The sequence below is a fragment of the Hypanus sabinus genome, chromosome 22 (genome assembly GCF_030144855.1).
Source record: "Hypanus sabinus isolate sHypSab1 chromosome 22, sHypSab1.hap1, whole genome shotgun sequence".
NCBI lineage: Eukaryota > Metazoa > Chordata > Chondrichthyes > Myliobatiformes > Dasyatidae > Hypanus > Hypanus sabinus.
Window position 1 is genome coordinate 21,306,228 of NC_082727.1, and position 23,669 is coordinate 21,329,896.

At 40.8% G+C, this 23,669-nt stretch overlaps 1 protein-coding gene across 5 annotated transcripts in view; it reads right to left on the reverse strand.

The window, feature by feature from the left end:
* pcgf6 (polycomb group ring finger 6) overlaps positions 1–23,601 on the reverse strand; it is a 70,862-nt gene extending 47,261 nt beyond the window's left edge. For 4 of the 5 annotated variants that reach the window (XR_009507416.1, XM_059947250.1, XM_059947249.1 and 1 more), the window contains exon 1: positions 23,029–23,601. Coding sequence is in view for 4 of the 5 variants with exons in the window: in XM_059947250.1 (XP_059803233.1) it covers positions 23,029–23,169 (141 nt within the window). In the remaining variant the exon portion in view is untranslated. Of the gene's footprint in view, positions 1–22,948 lie in introns of all 5 variants that reach the window. The other variant, XM_059947251.1, reaches the window with a different exon arrangement.
* Between the last annotated feature and the right edge of the window lie 68 nt (positions 23,602–23,669).

A 23,669-nucleotide genomic window follows, 5' to 3' on the forward strand; every position in this document is an offset into this window, starting at 1 on the left:
AACCGTTTCTTAAAAGCCTCTAATGTATTTGCCTCTTCCACCAAACCAGGCAGTGCATTCCAGGCATCCCCCAGTCTCTGAGTAAAAAACTAGTCCCTCACATCCCCTTTGAATCTACTCCCCTCACCTTCAATACACACCCAGTGATATTAGACATTTCAACCCTGGGAAAAAAAGTTACTAACACCTATGTTATCTATGCTTTTCATAACCTCCATCAGATCTCCCCTCAGCCTCTGCTGCTCCAGAGAAAACAACCCAAGTTTGTCCAGCTACATGCCCACTAAAGGAGGCAGCATCCTGGTAAATCACCTCTACACCCTCTTCAAAGCCTCAACATCCTTCTCATAGTGGGCAACCAACTTGATGCTGATCTTTTAAAAGTCAAATTCAGCTTGTAAGTTGTCCATAAAGTATGGAATTTTACTCCCTGAATCATTACCACTGGCTTCATTTCCAGATTCAGATCCCTCGTTCTAATTTCACTTTATGGTTCCTATCAGTGTTTTACTTCATGCTCACTCTCCGACTGCAAGAGACAGGAGCTGAGTGATACAATAATTGTCTACACAGAAAATAGTGATGGAGAGGGACAGTAAGTACAAATGTAACCTTTGTAGGCCATCTCCCAAAGGCAGAGGGCTAGGTTTTGCTCCAGTTCTGTAGGTCCTGAACTGACTGATGAAACCAATGTGAAATTTACAGATTGGAAATGCAATTGGTTTATTAATGTTACAGTGAAAAACTTGTCTTGCACACTGTTCATACGGATCAAATCAATACACAGTGCGTTGAGGTAGAACAAGGTAAAACAATAACAGAATGCAGAATAAAATGCAATATACCATCCACAGTTAGGACAGGAGATACACAAAGCTGGCATTCCTTTTGAAGGATTTGTTGGGATTCCCTACATGCTCAAATGCAGTACTGCACAAAAATCTTAGGCACGTTAAAGCCAGGATGCCTAAGACCTTTGCACAGTACTGTATTTATCAACATGCAGCAAAGAGTGAGTTTGTAAGTTTGACAGGGGCAAACAATGTTGGGAATGGTGAGGGTGGAGTGCAGAGGGAGGAATGTGGGACAGGTGGCAAAGAATGAATGTCAAGGGCTGGGGTTGGCACAGGTATAGACACACCCTGCCCTGAGACACCAGGCAAGGTTACCTGATTCCAAATAATTTGTTTATTGATCATTACAGAATGTATCTTTGATGCTTCCTGCTCCCTCCTCTCTCCTTTCCCCAACATGATTCCCCCTTCCCACTCTCAGTCCACAATAGAGACCCATATCACAATCACCAAAAATAACTTTTTGTTTGCAGCAGCAGCACAACGTAATACATAACATTTACTACAGTATTGTGCAAGCCTTAGGCATCCAAGTTATGTGCCAAGGACTTTTGCACAGTACTGTATATGGTAGTCTATATGCTGTTTCTTCATTTTAAGCTAACCGGGATGTTACTTTTTCATCAAACTGACTCTGAGAATGTCCTTTAAATATTTTGCTGTCCTCTTCATACCTGGTGCTGTTTCAGGAGCCATGTGAAAAATGTGGCATGCTTGTTACAGCCAGGCAAATGTTTTCAGAAGTCCACTGTGACACAAGACGTGAGGTAATCACAGTGCTGCTCAAGAGTTTGCAGTGAGGCAATGGGGAACCACCAGACAGACCAGAAATGGATAGGTAGGCCAGTGACTTGCCAACCTAACATCAGTAGTAGATACAGACAGAAATCTATATTGGAGCAATACCCATAAGTGCTGGAGGAACTCAGTAGGCCAGGCAGCACCAATAGAAATGAATAAAGTCGATGTTTCGGACCCTTCAAATAATCTATATTTTTATGCTGTATGTAGATGATTTAGATGATGGAACAGATGGCTTTGTTGCCAAGTTTGCAGATGATACAAAGGTTGGTGGAGGGGCAGGTAGTGTTGAGGAAATAGGTAGGCTGCAGAAAGACTTAGACAGATTAGGAGAATGGGCAAGAAAGTGGCAAATGAAATACAATGTTGGAAAATGCATGGCACTGCACTTTGGTAGTAGAAATAAATGTGCAGATTATTTTCTAAATGGGGAGAAAATCCAAAAATCTGAGATGCAAAGGGACTCAGGTGTCCTTGTGCAGAACACCCTAAAGGTTAACTTGCAGGCTGAGTCAGTGGTGAGGAAGGCAAATGCCATGTTAGCATTCATTTCAAGAGATCTAGAATACAAGAGAAAGGATGTGATGCTGAGGCTTTATAAGGCACTGGTAAGGCCTCACGAGTATTGTGAACAGTTCTGGACCCCTCATCTTAGAAAAGATGTGCTGGCATTAGAGAGGGTCAAGAGGAGATTCACAAGGATGATTCCAGGAGTGAAAGGATTATCATATGAGGAATGTTTGATGGCTCTGGGTCTGTACTTGCTGGAATTCAGAAGGATGAGGGGGTATCTCATTGACAACTTTTGAATGTTGAAAGGCCTAGACACAGTAAATGTGGAAAGGATGTTTCCCATGGTAAAAGAATCTAGGACAAGAGGGCACAGCTTCAGAATAGAGGGGCGCCCTTTCAAAATAGAAATGAAGAGAAATTTCTTTAGCCATAGGGTGGTGAATTTGTAGAATTTGTTGCCACATGCAGCTGTGGAGGCCAGTTCGTTGGGTGTATTTAAGGCAAAGATTGATAAGTTCTTGATTGGCATCAAAGGTTATGGGGAGAAGGCCAGGAACTGGGGTTGAGGAGGAGAGATAAAAAGGATGAGCCATGATTGAATGGCGGAGCAGACTTGATGAGCCAGATGGCCTAATTTTGCTCCTATGTTTTATGGTCTTATATTGGAGAATGTAATAACAATAGAGCAGAATCACCCTGTTATTGAATAAAACTTCAGGTTAGAGTTCTAATGTGTCAAGTAGCATAGGAGAGGGGAGCCAGATTTTCATTTAGATCCTGCCAGTGATGTGGTCAAGGCCGAATCTGTGGGGAATGAACTGCCACAAACTGACAGCTAGTTATCCTACAAAAGCAAAAAGGATGATGGAAACAGAACCAAAGGTGTTATATTTGAAAGCATGCATTTTACAGAAAAAGGTAGATGATCTTGTAGCGCAATTAGAGATTGGTAGGGATGATGTTATGGCCATCAAAAAGTCATGGCCAAAAGAAGATCATAATTGTAAGTGTACCATCCAAGGATACGCATTGTATCAAAAGGACAGGCAGAGGAATTGGTGTAGCTCTGTTGATAAAATATGAAATCAAATCTTAAGAAAGAGGAGACTGGAAGGTGTAGAATCCTTATGGGTAAAGTTAAGAAATAGCAAGCGTAAAAAGACCCTGATGGGAGTTATATGCAGGCCTCTGAACAGCAGGCAGGATATGAGAAATAAATTACAATGAGAGACAGAAAAGGCATGTAAAAAGGACAATGTTATGATAGTCATTGCAGATTTCAATATGCAGGAAGGCTGGGAAAATCAGGTTGCTGCTGAATGCCAAGAAATGGAATTTGTATATGGTTTGTAAGAGTAGCTTGTGGATGACATGACAAAGGAAAAGGCAATTCTGGATTGACTGTTTGTCATGAACCAGATTTGACTAGGGAATTTCATGTAAAAGTATCCTTTGGAAACAGTGATCATAATATGATAGAATTAGCCCTATTTTAGAAAGAGAAGCTAAGATCAGACATACCAGTATTACAGTGGAAGAAAGGGCATTGCAGAGGCATGAGGGAGGAGATAGCGAAAGCTGATTGGAAGAGGACACCTGACAGCAGAGCAGCAAAGGCTGAAGTTGCTGGGAGCAACTTGGAAGGTGCAGGATAGATAAATTCCAAAGATGAAGAAGTATTCTCAAGGGAGGATGAGGCAACCATGGCTGACAATGAAAGCAAAGACAGCATAAAAACCAAAGAGAGGGCTACACTAGAGCAAAAATTAGTGGGAAGTTAGAGGATTGGAAAGTTTTTAAAAACCAACAGAAGGCAACTAAAAAGCAATAATGAAAGAAAAGGTGAAATATGAAGGTAAGCTAGTCAATAATATAAATGTAACCAGGTAACTGTCGAATCTTATCCAGTATCGTTAAAAGTGTACTTAGGCATTCATCCGGGTTATGCTAGAATAGTTGTCTGTGCCTTTAAGTGGAGATGGTGACATCATCACGCACGCATGGGATAGCGGGAAGATCATTTTGATTTCTGCTGATGAAGCTGGTAGAGCATTGGAATCAAGTTTCCCCCCCCCCACAGCCCCCGAGGTACTGGGCTGGATGAGGAAAGGTGAGCATTAATTTACAATATCCATGTGAATTCGTTTATAGTTGTTGGCGACTTGAGAATATCGGTAATTTGACATGTTTTACATGTAGATGCTTTAGATTTTCACGAGTAAAGAACTCGACGCTGGATAGCGTGGCTTGCAAAGTTCCTCACCAGCCAAGTAGGTCAGTCTTCATGTAATTTAACTACCAGGCAATATCTTGTAAAAATTGTGCCAAAGTGTACCTTTTGTCTAACTTTATTGTATCATGACTGATTGTGCATGTAACAGCGTAACGTGAATGTTTAGTCTCTGTTCGGGGGTTCAGCATGTGTGTACTAAAAAGTAGTAGACATCTTAGATGAGATGTATTCACTTACATTTTTCACTGCGATGTATAAGGTGCAGGGTTGGGGGGATTCTAATGTTGTTTGTATTGTGTTCCTTCAGAATTGCCACTACCGTATTAGTACTGTAATAGTTTCGTGCAGTTTTCTTTGTATTTTCATACTGCATACGCAATTGGTCGATACACAAGTGTGTGGATCAAAGGTTAAATGGAGATTGTAACAGCAGAACCTGATTGTAAAGTCATTCGTTTTGTTTTAAGACCTTCTTCTGGCACTTGAACATCTAAAACAGCTAAAGGAATTAAAACCCGAAAAAGTATTTGTGGTCCTGAGTGTCCCCAGGCCACAACATTTGGTACCAGGAGTGGGGTTAATTCCAAGCCAGTTGGGAGGGTCTCTGACTGTTGTATGCAGTATATTATACAATACCTAATACGTTTGTGGTGAAGACAGGACTGTGTTCCTGTTGCCTTGTGGAGAGCGCGGTAGAGTCTCAGGACTGGGCCAGGATATCAGCGACTGATGTCAGGACGCAGAGCGGTGACGTGGATCCAGGGAACAGCGGGCCGTGAAGCCATCGCGTTTGCAGTGAAGGACGGCAGCAACTCTTTTTGCAGGCTTTCGAAAGTTTAAAGACTTGAGCTTTTTCTATGTCACACTCAGAGGACAAACCAGTTGAACTTGATTTGAATGAACAAATTAGGGAATTGTGTAGTAGGTATGATGAAGCCATGCCAACCATTGATACATTAAGCAAAAGGTCCTATGTATATGTCCCAAGGGAAAGGCATTTTGTTCCATATACGGGGGATGTTGAGAAAGATGGGAGGTCTGTTGATGACTTTATTGAAGTACAACATGCACTTCATAGTAGAAATCAGTCTGACCAGGATCAGTATGACTTTGTTATGTCCTTGTTCAGGGGTGCAGCTTTAGAGGAAGCACATATGCACAGTGATGCTGGGGAAGACTGGGCTGATGACTTGTTCACCTATCTCAGGGAAGTGTTTAGAGACAAGCGTAGCACACCCCAGCTGTGGCAGAGTTTCTATAGTTGCAAACAGCTTGAGGGTGAAGATGCAAGAGAGTTTTCACATGCCCTAGCCCAAGCTCTTAACTTGATACTGAAGCACTCCCCTGATGCTGTGACCAATAAGAGGGTGGTACTAAGAGATCAATTTATAGAGAGGATCAGGGATCCTTCCCTCAGAAGGGAGCTCCACAGATTCGTGCGGAACCACCCTGAGTCCTCAATGATAGAAGTGAGAGAGGAGGCTCGTCTGTGGCTCGCAGAGGAGCCCCTGGGAAATACTAAGTCCGGAAAGTCAAAGTGTAGCAGTAGCCAAGCACAGTGCTCGATTGTTAAAGCTCGGGATTCTGAGTCTGCCACACCAGCTAACGTCCTTAAAGTAGTCGCAGAGCAGGGCAAAGCCCTTTGTGAATTGACTCAAGCAGTGAAAGATCTCACTGTATAGAGGGATTTTACACACGCTACTTGCAGCAGACGTAATTTACAGCCTAGGTTCACAGAAGACGAGCAACCAATATGTTTCAAGTGTCGGGTGGGAGGGCATTTGGCCAAGAATTGCCCACAGAAGCAGGGTGCAAGGGAAGTGGAGTCTGCATCCTCCTGCCCTCAAGATGTTGGGAGTCGGGCAATTTGGCGGAACCTCATAGATACGGAGGATGGACCGCTATCCCCTGACCAGTTGCTGCAACAGGTGATAGGAACATGTCCAGTTGCTGAGCTTGAAATATCAGGTAGTCAAGTAAGCATCCTGACCAAGCAGCTCTTTCGCAAACACTTGAATGGAGGGGACGAGGATATGTTGTCCACCACTGGCTGGCTTAAGCTAACAGCTGCAAACGGTCCTGATATTCCTTACCTTGGGTATCTAAAGCTAGAGGTTCAAGCAATGGGCATGAAGATATCAAATTGTGGCTTTCTAGTAGTCAGAGATCCTGGTGGCACCGAGCCACCTATCCCATGTATTGTAGGCATGAACGTTATCAGCCAGTGGTAGGCAACTTGTCTAGACAGAGTTTGACTCCGCCCTAGAAGGAAAGCTGGATTCTGATTGGAGAGATGTTTGCCAGAAAGTGCAGATGCACACTACTGGAAAGAGGACAGTAGTCCGAGTAGTGGGAAAAGATACTGAGCACATACCTGCTGGGTCTGTAATTACTGACAATAACTCCCTATCCCACTTGAAAACTGCTTAAGTTGGGAGCAGAGATGGATCTCACAGCTGTCAGGGTTTGACTTTGATGTCCAGTATCGTCCGGGTCGGAGCAATACCGTGGCTGAAGCACTCTCTAGGCAGCCATTTGCAGGGGATCCTGAGCCTATCTCAGAAGATGTGGAGTTTGATCGGCCTGTGGTGATCTGTAGTTTGATCAATCGCAGCATTGCTCCTGACCCAGCACTGGTTACCACTGGTCTTAACAGGGGTAGGGTTAAGCAGATTCGAGCTTGGGAAGCTGGTATTAGTGATGTAAGTGGTCCAATGCAAGGGAACACTCCAACCTAGCTGTACACCAGAGCTGACTGAGGGATGCACATGCCAGAGCAAAAGAATACTCTGAACAGAAGGCAGCAGAACACATTGCCTGGCAGGAGGACAAAGTTTACTGTCCCAAAGTTGATGTGAATGCACTGGTTTACTTGAGGAACAGACCATTAGGCTGTAATAAAATCCAGGATGCTTGGAACCCAACCATCTACAGGGTGGTATAGGTACTGGGCAACACACACACTGTGGAACCTTGGGAGGGTGGGCCTAGCAAGAGGGTGAACAGGGTAGACATCAGGCCCTGTGAGAACCATCCCACTCCAGCTCCCCAAAGGAGACTGCAAACTCCAGTAACTCAGGCCAGGAATCAGATTCTGAAGATTCAGAAAATGGTGTGATAGTGGTGGAAGATATGTCAGAACAGGGTGTACGGAGCCTTGACCCTAGCCTAGACAGCATATCTTCCGAAAATATGACACCTTCTGCGACTGACACAGGGGAGCCGACGACTGCTAACACAGGGGCAGAGGTCGGTAGCCCTCCTGGGACAGCACCCCGCAGGAGTAAACAAGTAAATGCTGGACAGCACCCTCACCCACATTGTAAACCAAGGCCAGTCCTTGCTGAGACCTCCATAAGTCCGGCAGCAGTGTCTGAGATACCAGCTAGTCTTAGTTCAGTTCTCTTTAGAGAAGCAGTTAAGGAGTTTAAAAGTACCCTTGTAGTGAGCAAGTAATCGAGGACGATTACTTGAATGCAGGGGAGAATGTAACCGGGTGAATGTCGAATCTTATTGAGAATCGTTAAAAGTGTGCTTAGGCATTCATGTGGGTAATGCTAGAATAGTTGTCTGTGCCTTTAAGTGGAGATGGTGACGTCATTACGCATGAACGGGATAGCGGGGAGACCATTTCGCTTTCTGCTGCCAAAGCTGGTAGGGCGTTGGATTCAAGCTCCCTGCCCCCCCCCCCCCCCCCCAGAGGTACTGGGCTGGGTGAGGAAAGGTGAGCATTAATTTACAATATCCATGTGAATTTGTTTATGCTTGTTGGCGACTCGAGAATATCGGTAATTTGACATGTTTTACATGTGGATGCTTTAGATTTTCCCGAGTAAAGAACTCGACGCTGGATAGCGAGGCTTGGAAAGTTCCTCACCGGCCAAGTAGGTCAGTCTTCCTGTAATTTAACTACCAGGCAATATCTTGTAAAAGTTGTGCCAAAGTGTACCTTTTGTCTAACTTTATTGTATCATGACTGTTTAGTCTCCGGGGGTTCAGCATGTGTGTACTAAAAAGCAGTAGATGTCTTAGATGAGATGAATTTGCTTACATTTTTTGCTGCTATGTATAAGGTGCAGGGTTGGGGGGATTCTAATGTTGTTTGCATTGTGTTTCTTCAGAATTGCCACTACTGTATTAGTACTGTAATAGTTTTGTGAGGTTTTCTTTGTATTTTTATACTGCATACGCAATTGGTCGATACACAAGTGTGTGGATCAAAGGTTAAACGGAGATTGTAATGGCAGGATCTAATTGTAAAGTCGTTCTTTTTGTTTTAAGACCCTCTGCTGGCACTTAAACATCTAAAGCAGATAAAGGAATTAAAACCCAAAAATGTATTTGTGGTTCTGAGTGTGTACTTTTCTCCAGGCCACAACATAAAAGAGGATACCAAAAGTTTTTTTTTCAGCTGTATAGTAAAGAGAGATAAGAGTGGATATCAGACAGTTGGAAAATAACGCTGGAAAGGTAGTAATGGGGGGCACAAAATGGTAGACAAAATTAATAAAGAGTCAGTCTTCACTGTGGATGACACTAGCAGTATACAGTACCAGACATTCAAGAGTCAAAAGGGCAGAAATGAGTGTAGTTGCTATTACTAAGGGTAAGCTGAAAGGTCTGAAGGTAGGAAAGTCACCTAGCCCAGATGGACTGTATCTCAGGGTTCTGAAAGAGGTAACTGAACAGATTGTGGAGGTGTTAATAATGACCTTTCAAGATTCACCAGATTACAAAATGGTTCCAAATTGGAGGAATGAAAAATTGCAAATATCACTTTACTCTTTAAGGAGGGAGGGAGGCAAAGGAAAGGAAATTACAGGCCAGTTAACTTGACTTCAGCAGTTGTAAAAATATTGGAGTCAATTATTAAGGATGAAATTTTGGTGTACTTGGAGGCACATGATAAAATCTGCCAAAATCAGCATGGTTTCCTTAAAGGGAAATCTTGCTTGACAAATCTCATGCAAGTCTTTGAGGCAGGGAAAACAAGGGTAAACCAGTGGCTGTTTTAACCTGGATTTTCAGAAGGCCTTTGACAAGGTGCCACATGAGGCTGCTAAACAAGAGAAGAGCCCATAGCATCAGGAAAGATTCTGAAGGTTGAGCATCCTGATCAAAAATGGTTGGGGCCAGAAGTTTTTTTTTCCTGATTATTGAAGATTTGCTTCTATATAATGAGATAGCTTAAGGATGGGATCAGAGTCTAAACATGAAACCCGTTTACATTACATATAAGTCTAATGTACAACTGGTGCAAAGTTCATAGAGTGAATAGTCTGCAATCGGAACACTGTCTGATGTGATGGTTAGGTCCTGCACAGGCTGTCAGAGTTGAATGAGTACTCCTGACTGTGTCTATAATCAGGTTCCAATGCAACGAACAGTCTGATATCCATCATTGATTTCAAACAGCCGCCTGTCGAACAGCAAACACAACGGGGTTGGGGGGTAGTTTTATATAATATTTTTTAATAATTTTGTGGGGGGTGGAGTTTCAAGATGGCGACGTAAGCATCTGCCTTTTAGGCGCTCTTTATTTTTTTAACTATAATCACCCTTTAATTAGACCTTTTCGAACTTAATCATATGAGTTGCTACCTTTGATTGACCCTTTTTTCCTAAAATAATAATTGATCTAATCTTGTCAAACCTAAAATGGCTACAAGTAAGAAATCGGCTAAGGATCCTTTATCCATCGACGCAATTGTTGGTCTTTTGGACACTAAACTGGATGTTAGATTTGCGGCTATGGAAAGTAAATTGGACAATAAACTGGATGCTAAATTTGCGGCTCTGGAAGGCAGACTAGAAGGTAAATTGGACAGTAAACTGTTAAGTTTGGAAAGGAGGATTACTTCGAAAATATCCGATCTTGAAGGAGTTGTTAAATCGCTTGAAACTAAGTTTCAGTCGCAGGCGTTAGAGGTTCAACAGCATGGAAATAAGATCGCGACTCTTGAACAATCAATTTGTGAAAAAGCACGTACAATTGAAGTGTTAGAGAAGAAGATAGAGTCGACTGCTAAAACTTTAGATCAGTACAAGTTTAAAATTACTGATCTTGAAAATCGTTCTCGCAGACAGAATTTGCGCATCATCGGAATTCCCGAAAAAGTTGAGTCCGGTGATTTAACTGAATTTTTCTCTAAATTACTGTGGGAAATTTTCGGTGGTGAAGGTTTGAAAAATGAACCTGTTATTGACCGCGCTCATAGAGTTGCGAGGCTTTCGTCTGTGTCTGATAAACCACGAGCGGTGATTGTTCGCCTTCATTATCCTCGTGAGAAAGAGCTTCTAATTCGATTAGCTCGTAAAAAAGGTATGATCTCCTACAGAAATTATTCATTTCGAATAGTTGAAGACTACTCGTATGAAGTTATGAAAGCCAGGATCGCTTTTAAACCAGTGATGGCAGAGATTCATTCGCTTGGTTTTAAACAAGCTTTAATGTATCCAGCGAAACTTAGAATGGTGCTGCCCGACAACAGTCTACACTTTTTTATCACTCCTGAAGAAGCGAAGAAATTTGTTGAAGAATATCGATCCTCTAGTGCAACTTGAACTATGAGTTACATTGAAGATTTTTTTTTGGAGAGAGGATGTTATTTCATTTTAAGTTTTAACCCTGGAAGTTGGGTTATAACTTCTTATTTTGAACTATGGGTCTGGGTCTTTTTTTTTACTATTATTATCGCTTATAGATGCTGTTTTAATCTTTATAATATCCTTTTTTTATATACGTTTGTATTTTGTAATAATGAATTATTTTTTTCAAAATGTCGTTTCTTCTTCCCATAAGTCTTTACTTTTTATAAGCGTTTATTTGCTTGCCTGTATTTAGAAATGGAACAAAGGTTTTGAATTCTTTTTCCTTAGTTTTTTTTTTAAATATGTTGTAGTGTCTGTTAAATCTTTTTTTTTATATAAAAATATTCTATTTTGATAACTTTTTTTACTATATTTTCTTATTAGATTGCTGAATTTATATTCATATTTTGTAATATGGCTTTCTCAAAATGTCGTTTCTTCTTCCCATAAGTCTTGGTTTGTGAAACGTCATCTTTGTATCTGAATATGGAAATTCTTTTTTAAAGGTGTATCACATTTTTAAACTTTAATGTGCATTTTTTTTATTAATGATCTTTCTGGTTTTACTATTTTAGTTTTTTTTTTGATTTGTCTGATATGGGTGTGTATGTGTATGTATATATATATATATATATATATATGTAGGTATATATATATATATATATTTTTTTTTGCAACTCTATATTTTAATTGGGGTGTTAAAAAATTTTCTTATGGAGCTGCCATCTTGAAATGGGGGTAATATTAGTATTAGTTTATGCGCCTGCCGCTTGGCTTTCTTTCAAAGGGTGGGGGGAGGGGGGAGGGATCTTTTTTCATGCTTTTGCTTTTTATTTTTTTGCTTTTAGTTTATGGGCTGACTTTAAATTGTTAATATTGTTGAGGTGTCAGGATCTCCGGTTGCTCCTGAATCAATTTTCCTTCTTCCTAAATTGTGGGTTATGTGTTTTTTTAACCTTTTATGATACACACAATTAATATTGGTATGATGGATAAATCTATTAACTTTATCTCGTGGAATACTAATGGTTTAAATCATCCGATTAAACGTAAAAAAATATTTAAAGTATTCCATAGATTGAACGCTAATATTATTTTTGCACAGGAGACCCACATTAGGAGGGAGGATAATCAACGTTTTTTTAGGTTCTGGAAAGGTCAACAATTTCACTCAAATTGTACCGCTAAAATTAGGGGTGTGTCTATTTTTATAGACGCCTCAATTTCGTTTACACATTATGAAATTATTTCTGATCCACAGGGTAGATTTTTGTTGATAACTGGTTCACTTTTTAATCGGAAAGTTGTTTTAGTTAATATTTATGCTCCAAACTTTGATTGTCCTGAATTTTTTAAACGGTTATTTACTTCTCTTCCTAATTTGAATGAATATATGTTGATTATGGGTGGAGACTTTAATTGTTGTTTGAATCCTTCGATGGATAGATCTAAACCTATTCGAACCCTTCCGAATAGATCAGCTTTACTTATTAATTCTTTTATGGTTGATTCTGGAATTACTGAAATATGGCGGTTTTTGAACCCTAAAGGTAAAGAATTTTCTTTTTTTTCACATGTATATCATAGTTATTCTAGAATTGATTACTTTCTTATTGATCATCGTTTATTAACAGATGTTATTGATTGTAAATACGATTCTATTGCTATTTCGGATCATGCACCTCTGAAGTTATCTATCAAGATTTCGGATTCTTCTATCAATACTAGATCTTGGAGACTTAATGCTATTTTACTTCAAGATCCAGAATTTATTACCTTCATAAAACAACAAATTGACTTATTTTTTTCAACAAACTATAATGAAGAGATTGATAAAGGAATACTTTGGGACTCTTTCAAGGCTTTTATTCGTGGACAAATTATTTCATATTCCGCTGGTAAAAGAAAACAAAGATATTCAGATATAGCTTTATTGGTGGATAAAATTAAAGAAATTGATAAGATTTATTCTGTTACTCCTACCAAAGAACTTTATAAGAAGAGAGTTGAGCTTCAAATGGAACATAGTTTATTATTATCTTCTTCAATTGAGAATCAATTAATTAAGACTAGGGCTCAATTTTATATTCATAGTGATCGAACTGGTAAATTGTTAGCTAATCAATTAAAAGCTATTTCGACTAAGCGACAAATTATTAAAATTCGTAAACAAGACGGTAATTTAACTACTGATTATAAAGAAATCAATAACACTTTTCAAGATTTTTATAAATCTTTATATCAATCAGAATTTGACGGTGACCGGTTTACGATGGATAATTTTTTTAATAATTTGAATATTCCTAAACTGATAGATGAAGATTGTAACTTGCTTGATGCTCCTATTTCTATGGATGAAATAAGAGAGGCTATCTCATCAATGAATTCAGGGAAAGCTCCTGGTCCTGATGGTTTTATTGTAGAATTTTTTAAAACTTTTTCTTTATTGCTTTCTCCTTGGCTATGTGAAATCTTTAATGATGCGTTTGTTAAGAAGAGATTACCTCAATCGTTTTATGAAGCTACTATCTCTCTAATTCTTAAAAAAGATAAAGATCCTACCTTATGTGCATCTTATCGCCCTATATCATTATTAAATGTAGACTCTAAGATTCTTACAAAAATTTTAGCCATTAGATTAGAAAAGGTATTACCACAGATTATTTCAGAAGATCAAACTGGTTTTATTAGGAATCGATATTCCTTCTTTAATATTAGAAAATTGATTAACATAATTTATACTTCATCACCTACAACCCCAGAATGTGTTATCTCATTAGATGCTGAAAAAGCCTTTGATAGAGTTGAATGGACATATTTATTTAATGCATTGAGAAACTTTAATTTTAGTCCTAATTTTATATCATGGATTAAATTAATATATTATAAACCTGTTGCTTCTGTTCTTACAAATAATTATAGATCCTCTTTTTTTCAATTATCTCGTGGTACGAGACAAGGTTGTCCTTTAAGTCCTTTATTATTTAATATTGCATTAGAACCTTTAGCTATTGCTATTCGTGAGTCTCCTAATATTTTTGGTATTACCCGTAATGAGAAGTTATACAAATTATCGCTTTATGCTGATGATTTGTTGTTATATATTTCTAATCCTAGTAGGTCTATTCCTGCTATTTTATCCTTGTTGGCTCAATTTGGTAGTTTTTCTGGTTATAAGTTAAACTTAGATAAGAGTGAGTTATTCCCTTTAAACGCGCAAACTTTATTGAGTGATAGGATGCCATTTAAAGTTGTTACTGATAACTTTATCTATTTAGGTATAAAAATCACCAAGAAATATAAAGATTTATTTGGACTGAATTTTTTACCTATGCTTCATCAAATTCAGCAACTTACTACTAGATGGTCTCCCTTATTTTTATCATTAGTTGGTCGGATTAATGCTATTAAAATGATGATTTTACCGAAATTTTTATATTTATTCCAAGCTTTACCAATTTTTATTCCTAAATCTTTTTTTGATAATATTGATTCAAAGATTTCCTCATTTGTTTGGCAAAATAAAAATCCTAGGTTAAGCAAAAGGCAATTACAAAAGTCTAAAAAAGATGGTGGTCTAGCTTTACCTAACTTTAGATTTTATTATTGGGCGAATAATATTCGTAACCTAATGTACTGGAAACTAGATTTGGATTCACCTGTGTGCCCACAGTGGGTAAATTTGGAATGTAGTGAGGTTAAGGGATATTCTATATTTTCCGTTCTTGGTTCTTTTCTTCCTATTGATTTAGCCAAATTCAATAAACAGATATCTAACCCTGTTGTTAAACATACACTACGAATTTGGTTTCAATTTCGCAAATTCTTTAATCTGAAAAACTTTGCTTTGGACAGCCCTATTTTATGTAATTTTTTTTTTAAACCTTCATTGACAGATCAAGCTTTTAGTATATGGAAAAGGAAAGGTATAAAATGTTTTCGTGATCTTTTTTTTGAAGGTACTTTGATGTCCTTTGATCAACTATCCAACAAATTTGAATTACCTAAATCTAATTTTTTTAGATACTTACAAATTAGAAATTTCTTACATAAAATTCTTCCATCTTTTCCTAATTCAACTCCATCGGATTTTTCAGATTTGATTTTTACTTTTAATCCTTGTCAGAAGGGATTAGTAGCTTTTATTTATAACATGATTATGAAGATACAGCCAGAAATATCGGATAGAATTAGACAAGAATGGGAAAAAGAACTTCGATGTAATATATCAACAGATAAATGGGAAAAAATTTTACAAATGGTTAATTCCTCCTCTATTTGTGCTAAACATGCTTTAATACAATTTAAAATTGTACATAGAGCTTATATGTCTAAAGATAAACTTGCCCGATTTTATTCGCATATCAATCCTCAATGTGACAGATGTCACTTAGAAGTGGCTTCATTGACTCACATGTTTTGGACATGTCCCACTTTACATAACTATTGGAAGGACATTTTTGATGTCATTTCCTCAGTATGGAATATCGATTTACAACCCCATTTTATTACTGCAATTTTCGGTATACCAAATGAAGATGGCAATCAACTTTCCCCTTCAATCAGACGAATGATTGCCTTTGTAACATTAATTGCCAGAAGGTCTATATTACAAAACTGGAAAGAAGTAAATCCTCCTACTACATTTCAGTGGCTCTCCCAAACTATTTCTTATTTGAGTTTGGAAAAAATCAGAAGCACTATCTTTGATTCTTCAATTAAATTTGAAGAAACCTGGGGACCATTTATTCGACACTTTCATATGAATTAATTTGGCTTATTTCAGATCCTTTTCTCTACTTATACTTGTTCAGGTATGGAATTCTGGAGTTCTTTTCTTGACACCTTTATATATTTATAAAGTGTTATTATTGCCCATGTTAGTGTTAGTTTAGTATTTTTTTTCATTATATATTTTTTCTCATATATAATTTCAATTTTTTTTTTTTTTCTCTTTTTTCGACGATTATTTTTGTTTTTCATATATATTTACATAGACTTGATTGATTTATGCACCTTTTGTTGATGGATGTTTTAATAGGATATTATTATCCTATTACTAATGTAATCTCAAGTTTATTGAATCTGTAATCTATTCATTATTTTGTGTTGTTTTTTTTATATATATGAAATTTAATAAAAAGATTGAAAAAGAAAGAAAAGAATTTTGTGCATGAAACAATTACTTTCAGTTTTCAGTTCATCGTGATAAATCTATTGCTTGTTTCATGATGAGCATACTATTAAGTTGCATATGTTCACTCTGACGAATCCACTCTTTCAATACACAATTGAGAACTTACTGCATAAAGTGAAAAATACTTTTCTATTTTTCATTAACTTTGATCATTAGATATAAGAGGTCACTTCTCAGAACAGTCTATGGTGTACAGAGGAAGGCATATCGCCTGCAAACATTTCCAGTGCCCATTTGTGACATTATGTCAGCACTTAAAAAAATGTTCAAATTTCAGAGGTTTTTGGATTTTGGAATATCAGGTAAGGGGTACTCAACTTGTAGTGTGAATAAAAGATTGGTTGACTAACAGGAGGCAGAATGGGAATAAAGGGCGCCTCTCCTGGTTGGCTGCTGGAAACTAGTGGAGTTCCACAAGGGTTGCTGTTGGAATTGCTTCTTTTCACATTACACATCAATGGTTTGGATGATGGATCTCATGGTTTTGAATCAAGTTTGCAGATGTTTCCAAGTTAGGTGGAGGGGCAGGTTAAGTTCAGGAATCAAGGAGTCTGCAGAAGGACTTGTTCAGATGAAAGGAATGGGCAAAGAAGTAGCAGATGGAATAGAGTTTGGGGAATTGTATGGGCACGCACCTTGGTAGAATGAATAAAGGCACAGTATTTTCTAAATGTGGCGCATGTCCAAGTGTTCGACCAGCGACTTGAAGGTCGTGAGTTTGAGCCCAGCCAAGGCAGCGTGTTGTGTCCTCAAACAAGGCACTTAACCACACAATGCTCCAGTCTACCCAGCTGAAAAGTGGTTACTGGCGAAAAAAAAAGCTGGGGGTCAACCTCGCGATAGACTGGCGTCCTATCTTGTGGGGGGGAGTGGAGGGGAAGAGTCTTGTACTCCCAGTCGCTTCATGCCACAGAAACCGGCATAAGCACCGGCCTGATGAGGGACAGGACTTTGACTATTTTCTAAATGGGGAGCCTGTTCGGAGATGCAAAGGAATTTGGGAGTCTCTTGCACGACTCCCTAAAGATTAACTTGCAGATTGAGATGGTGGTAAGGAAATCTATACTAGTTTTGCCATCAAAGCATGATGACATCATGAACTCCCACAGCCCCTGATGATGCTGTGATTTCAGTCTTTGAGGCCATCTGCAAGCAGCCTTCAGGAGGGTGAACCCACAAAAAGAATTCAGCCCAGACGGGGCATCTGGCCAAGACCCATGCTGATCAACTGGCTCACTTCAATAGTCTGCTTCAAATAGACTTCAGTTTATACTGGTGCTCAAGAAGAATATGGTAACCTGCCTCGATGACTATCGTCCAGTAGCACTTGCATCCACAGTGATGAAGTGTTTTGAGAGATTAGTGATGAAACATATTAGTGCCTGCCTGAGAAGTGACTTGGACCCAGTTCAGTTTGCCTACATTCACAACAAGAGAATAACAGATGCCACCTCGTTGGCTCTTCACTCAACCCTAGAACACCTGGACAGCAAAGATGTTCTTTATCAACATTCTTTATCAGCATTCAATACCATCATCTCTTCAAAACTAAGCAATAAGCTTCAAGACCTAGTCCTTAATACCTCCTTGTGCAACTAGATCCTTGATTTCCTCAGTTGCAGACCCCAGTCAGTTCGGACCGGCAACGCCTCCTTCACAATCTCCATCAGCACAGTGCACCACAAGGCTGTGTGCCAAACCTTCTGCTCTACTCACATTACACTATGATTGTGTGGCTAAACACAACTCCAATGCTATATTCAAGCCTACCAACGACAGCACTGTCATTGGCCGAATCAAAAGTGGTGACAAACCATACAGGAGGAAGACTAAAAATCAGGTTGAGTGTTGCCACAGCAACAACTTCTTACTCAATGTCAGCAAGACCAAGGTGCAGGTTATTAACTTCAGGAGAAGGAAACGATAGGTCCATGAGCAAGTCCTCATCAGAGGATTAGAGATGGAGAAGGTCAGCAACTTTAAATTCCTTGGTGATATTATTTCAGAGGGCCTGTACTGGGCCCAGCACACATGCAATTACAAAGAAAGCATGGCAGTGCATCTGCTTAGGTATTAGTGAAGATTCGGCATGACTTCTCTAGATATGTGGTGAAAAATATATTGACTGATTGCATCACAGCTTGATATGGAAACACCAATGCGCTTGAATTGAAAGTCCTACAAATCCTGCTTCTTAAGCAAGTGTTGATGTGTTTCATCACAGATCACTCAAAACACTTCATTACTGTGGATATAAGTGCTACTGGATGATATTTTTCTTTGAACGAGTTCCATGATGATGAAGCAACATCCATCATTATTTCTTTTTGTATTTGCACAGATGGCTGCCTTTTGCACACAGATTAAACACCCAAGTTGGTGTGTTCATCAATTCTATTATATTATTATGGATTTATTGAGTATGCCTGCAAGAAAATGAATCTCATGGATGCTTATGGTAACGCAAGATAATAAACTTTCTTTGAAATACAATGTTACCATTGATTTCAAGAGGACTAGAATATAAAGGCAAGGATGTAATGCTGAAGCTTTATATGACATTGCTCAGACTACACTTACAGTATTGTGAGCAGTTTTGGGCCTCTTATCAAGTAAAGATGTTGTAGAGGATCACAAGAATGATGGTGGGAATGACAGGGATAACACATGGTAAACGGTTGATGGCAGTACCGACAGTACTTGCTGCAGTTTAGAAGAATGAGATAAAATCTCATTGAAACCTATTGAATACTAAAAGGCCTAAATAGATAGCGTGGACATGGAGCAGATGTTTCCTGTAGTTGAGTACTCTAGGACAAAAGGCCACAGCCTCAGAATAAAAGGACATGCCTTTGGAACAGAGATGAAGAGGAGTTTCTTTAGCCAGAGGGTGGTGAATATTGCTACACATGGCTTTGGAGGATTAATTATGGGGTATATGTGTTTTACTGTTTAAAATTTATCTTATTTCAAAGTGCAGAACAGGCCCTCCATCTCAACGAGCTGCATTGCCCAGCAATGCACCTATTTAATCCTACCCTAATTACAGCATAATTTACAAAGACCAATTAACCTACTATGGCAGATACAATAGGGTCTTTTAAGAGACTTCTGGATAGGTACATGGAGCTTAGAAAAATTGAGGGCTATGGGTAAGCCTAGTAATTTCTAAGATAGGGACATGTTCGGCACAACTTTGTAGGCTGAAGGGCCTGTATTGTGCTGTATGTTTTCTATGTTTCTATTACTATTATCTAAATGGAAAGAAGGTTCAAACATCAGAGGTGCAGAGGGACTCAGGAGTCCTTGTGCAAGACTCCCAGAAGGTTAACTTACATGTTGAATCTGTGGTAAAGAAGGCATATACAATGCATTTATTTCCATGGGAAAATAATATAAAAGTAAGGAGATAATGCTGAGCCTTTATAAGACACTAGTCAAGCCGCACTTGGAGTGTTGTCAGCAGTTTTGGGCCCCATATCTCAGAAAGGATGTATTGTCATTGAAGAGAGTTCAGAGGAAGTTCACGAGGATTATTCCAGGAATGAAGAGGTTGGCAGCTTTGGGCCTGTATTCACAGGAATTTAAAAGAATATTGGGGGACGGGAATTTCAATGAAACCTACCAAATGTTGAGGGGACTTGATTGGGTGGATGTGGAAAGTATGTTTCCTATGGTGGGGGTATCCAGAACTGTAGGGGACAGTCTCAAAATTGATGTACAACTCTTTAGAAAAGGTAAGGAAGAATGTTTTTCAGCCAGAGAGTAGTAAGTCTCTGGAATACTCTGCCACAGGCTGTGGTAGAGGCCAAGTCCGTGGGCATACTTAAGGCAGAAGTTGATCATTTCCTGATCAGTCAGGGAATCAAAGGATATGGCAAGAAGGCCTATGGGGTTGAGTGGGATCTGGATCACCCATGATGGAATGGCAGGGCAGACTCGCTGGGCCAAATGGTCCAACTCTACTCCTAGGTCTTATGGTCTTATGGTCTAAACAGCTCTTGCTCAGGTTGAAGGCTGGTTACCTCGAGGTTCGGCAATAGTCAGTGTTCATGATTTGTCTGAAGGGAGTAAAGAACCATATTTTTAATATTTCTATTACACAAAATTGGTGGGACTGGGAGTACTCAGGGCAAGGACACTTCTAGGTGCTGACATTACTGTCTATATAACTATGTATTATACAACACAAATGCATATTGTAAATCAGTCACTGACAAGAGAAAATCTGCAGGTGGTGGAAATCTGAGCAACACACACAAAATGCTGAAGGAACTCAGTAAGCCAGGCAGCACCTATGGAAAAGAGTACGGTTGATGATTTGGGCTGAAACCCTTCTGCAGGACTGGAGAAAAAAAGATGATGAGTCAGAGTAAGAAGGTGGGGGAAAGGAGGAAGAAACTCAAGGTGATAGGTGAAACTGGGAGATGGGAGGGATGAAGGAAAGAGATGGGAAGTTGATCGGTGAAAGGAGATGCAGGGCTGGAGAACAGGAAATCTAACAGGAGAGGACAGAAGGCCATGGAAGAAAGGAAAAGGGGGATGGAGGAGCACCAGAGGGATGTGACAGGCAGGTAAGGTGAGAGAGGGAAAAGGGTATGCAGAATAGAGAGAGTATAAGGTGTTGTTTCTCCAAGCTGAGTGTGGCTTCATCTCGACTGTAAGGAGCCATGGACGGACATGTCATAATGGAAATGGGAAGTGGGATTAAAATGTGTGGCCACTGGGAGATCCCGCTTTTTCTGGCAGATGGAGTGTAGGTGAAGTGGTCTCTCAATCCACTTTGGATCTCACTAACATACAAGAGGCCACACTGGGAGCATCAGATACAATAGGCGACCCCAACAGACTCACAGGTGAAGTAACGCCTCACCTGAAAGAACTGTTTGGGGCCCTGAATAGTAGTAAAGGAGAAGATGCAGGTGGAGGTTTCCTGGCATTCTTGCAACTCTCAATAATTTCTCCTTTGGCTCCTTCCACTTCCTTCAGACAAGAGGAGTAGCCATGAGTACATGCAGGGGTCCCAGCTATGGCTGCCTTTTTGTCATCCACATGGAACAGTCTATGTTCCAAGCCTACACCGGTGCCACTCCCCTTCTTTTCATACACTACATTGACAACTGTGTTGTTGCTGCTTTCCTCACCCATGCCGAGCTCGTCGACTTCATCAACTTTGTCTCCAACCTCCACCCTGCCCTCAAACTTACCTGGTCCATTTATGACACCTCCCTCTCCGTTCTCAACTTCTGGAGTCAGCTTATCCACTGATGCCTATTACAAGCCCACTGATTCTCACAGCTACCTGAACTATACCACTTCCCACCCTGTTACTTGTAAAAATGCCATCTTCTTCTATCAATTCCTCCATCTCCATTGCATCTGATTTCAGGATGAGGCTTTTCATTCCAGATGTCCTCCTCCTTCAAAGGGAGGGGCTTCCCTTCCTCTGCCATCAACGCTACTCTAAAATGCAGCTTTTCCATTTTGTACACGTCTGCCCTCACCCCAATTTCCTGCCACCCTAGCAGGGATCTAGTTTCTTGTCCTCACCTACCAACCCACCAGCTTCCATGTCCAGCATATAATTCTCCGTTAACTTCTGCCATCTCCAATGGGATCCCTCCACCAAGCAGCTTTCCCCCCTCCTCACTTTCTGCAGGTTTCGCTCCCTTGTCCATTTGACCCTCCCCACTGATCTCCCTCCTGGCACTTATTCTTGCAAGCAGAACAAGTTCTACACCTGCCCCTACACCTCTTCCCTTAGTACCATTCAGGGTCCCAAAAAGTCCTTTCAGGTGAGGCGATGCTCACCTGTGAGCCTGTTGGGGACATCTATTTTACCTGGTGATCCCAGCGTGGCCTCTTGTATATCAGTGAGACCCAAAGTAGATTGGAATACCGCTTCACTGAGCACCTACACTCTATCCGCCAGAAAAAGTGGGATCTCCCAGTAGCCACCCATTTTAATTCCACTTCCCAATCCCATTACGACACATTCTCTTCTACTGTCCTGTTGAGGCCACGCTCAGATTGGAGGAGCAATGCCTTATATTCTGTCTGGGTAGCTTCCACTGTGATGGCATGAACATCGATTTCTCTAACTTCTGGTAATGGTTACTCAACCCCCCCCACCCCCCCCATTCCTTATCTTTTCCCTCTCTCACCTTATCTCCTTACCTGCCCATTGCATCCCTCTGGTGATCCTCCCCCTTTTTCTTTCTTCCATGGCCTTCTATCCTCTCCTATTAGATACCCTCTTCTCCAGTCCTGTATCTTTTTCACCAATCAACTTCCCAACTCTTTACTGCAGCTCTCTCCCCTCCCAGTTTCACCTGTCACCTTGAGTTTCTTTCCCCCCACCTTCTAAAACTGACTCCCCATCTTTTTTTCTCCAGTCCTGCCTGCCCGAGACGTCGACAGTACTCTTTGCCAGAGATGCTGCCAGGCCCGCTGAGTTCCTCCAGCATTTTGCGTGTTTTACTTGCGTAGTGCAAACACACGATATCTGCAGATGCTGGAAATCCGCAGCAAACACGCAAAATGCTGGAGGAACTGAGAAGGTCAGACCGCATGTAGGGAAAAGTTCCTTCAGCATTTCGTGAATTTTGCACTAGTTTACATTGTTCTCAGTTCAGAATAGATTAAAAACATCCTGCCTATCCACTTCTGCCCTGCCCTGTTTCCAAGGCAACCCGCCCACCGTTGCCGCACACTTTCTCCGGCGGGAAAGTTGGCGGCATGCGCACGCGCAGTGTGTACCATCAGGTATCCCGGCAGCTCCCGCGCGAGGATGCCGGGGTCGCGGGCCCGTCAGCGGCGACCGCTGTCGCTCCTCGTACCTCAGCCCGTCGCACCGTTCCCTCAGAACTCCCGTCGTCTTCCTCCAGACTGGATTCCAGCTCACTGTTTTCGGCCGAGCTGCTGTGGCTGTCGGTGATTGAGAATCCGCCCGGCTCCATCTCCTCCTCACATATTGACATTGCTGCGCGCACAAACGGGAACGGCGGTTCGGCCAGCCGTCGCAGCTCCTGCGCATACACACAGAACGGCAGCTCGGCCGTCACTGCGCCTGCGCACTCCACGCACGTACACAGCGCCGGCCCTACGGCTGCGCATTGCGCCACGATCGAATCGAGCTGCGGGTCCGTCGGGATTCGGGAAGCCGGCTCCACATGAACTACAATCCCCAGAAGTTGACAGCCGGACCCCGAGGTCAGTCCGCAGCTGAGCCAGCACCAGCTTTGCAGACAGCCGGATGCCGGGGTCCGTGGACGGAAGGCATTTGGCCAGGTGGAAACGTCAGGGCGGCAGCACCGCACACCTCCTCAGAACTCGAGGCAGATCACAAGCCAAGTTCTCCAACGTCAAGGAAGGCGGCATCAGTGCGCGATGTCCGGCGCATGTGAAGTTGTAGGCATACCGCGACTGTTTTCATGGTAAGGGAAGGTTCTTGGACCATTTTAGAGTTCCCACAACACCA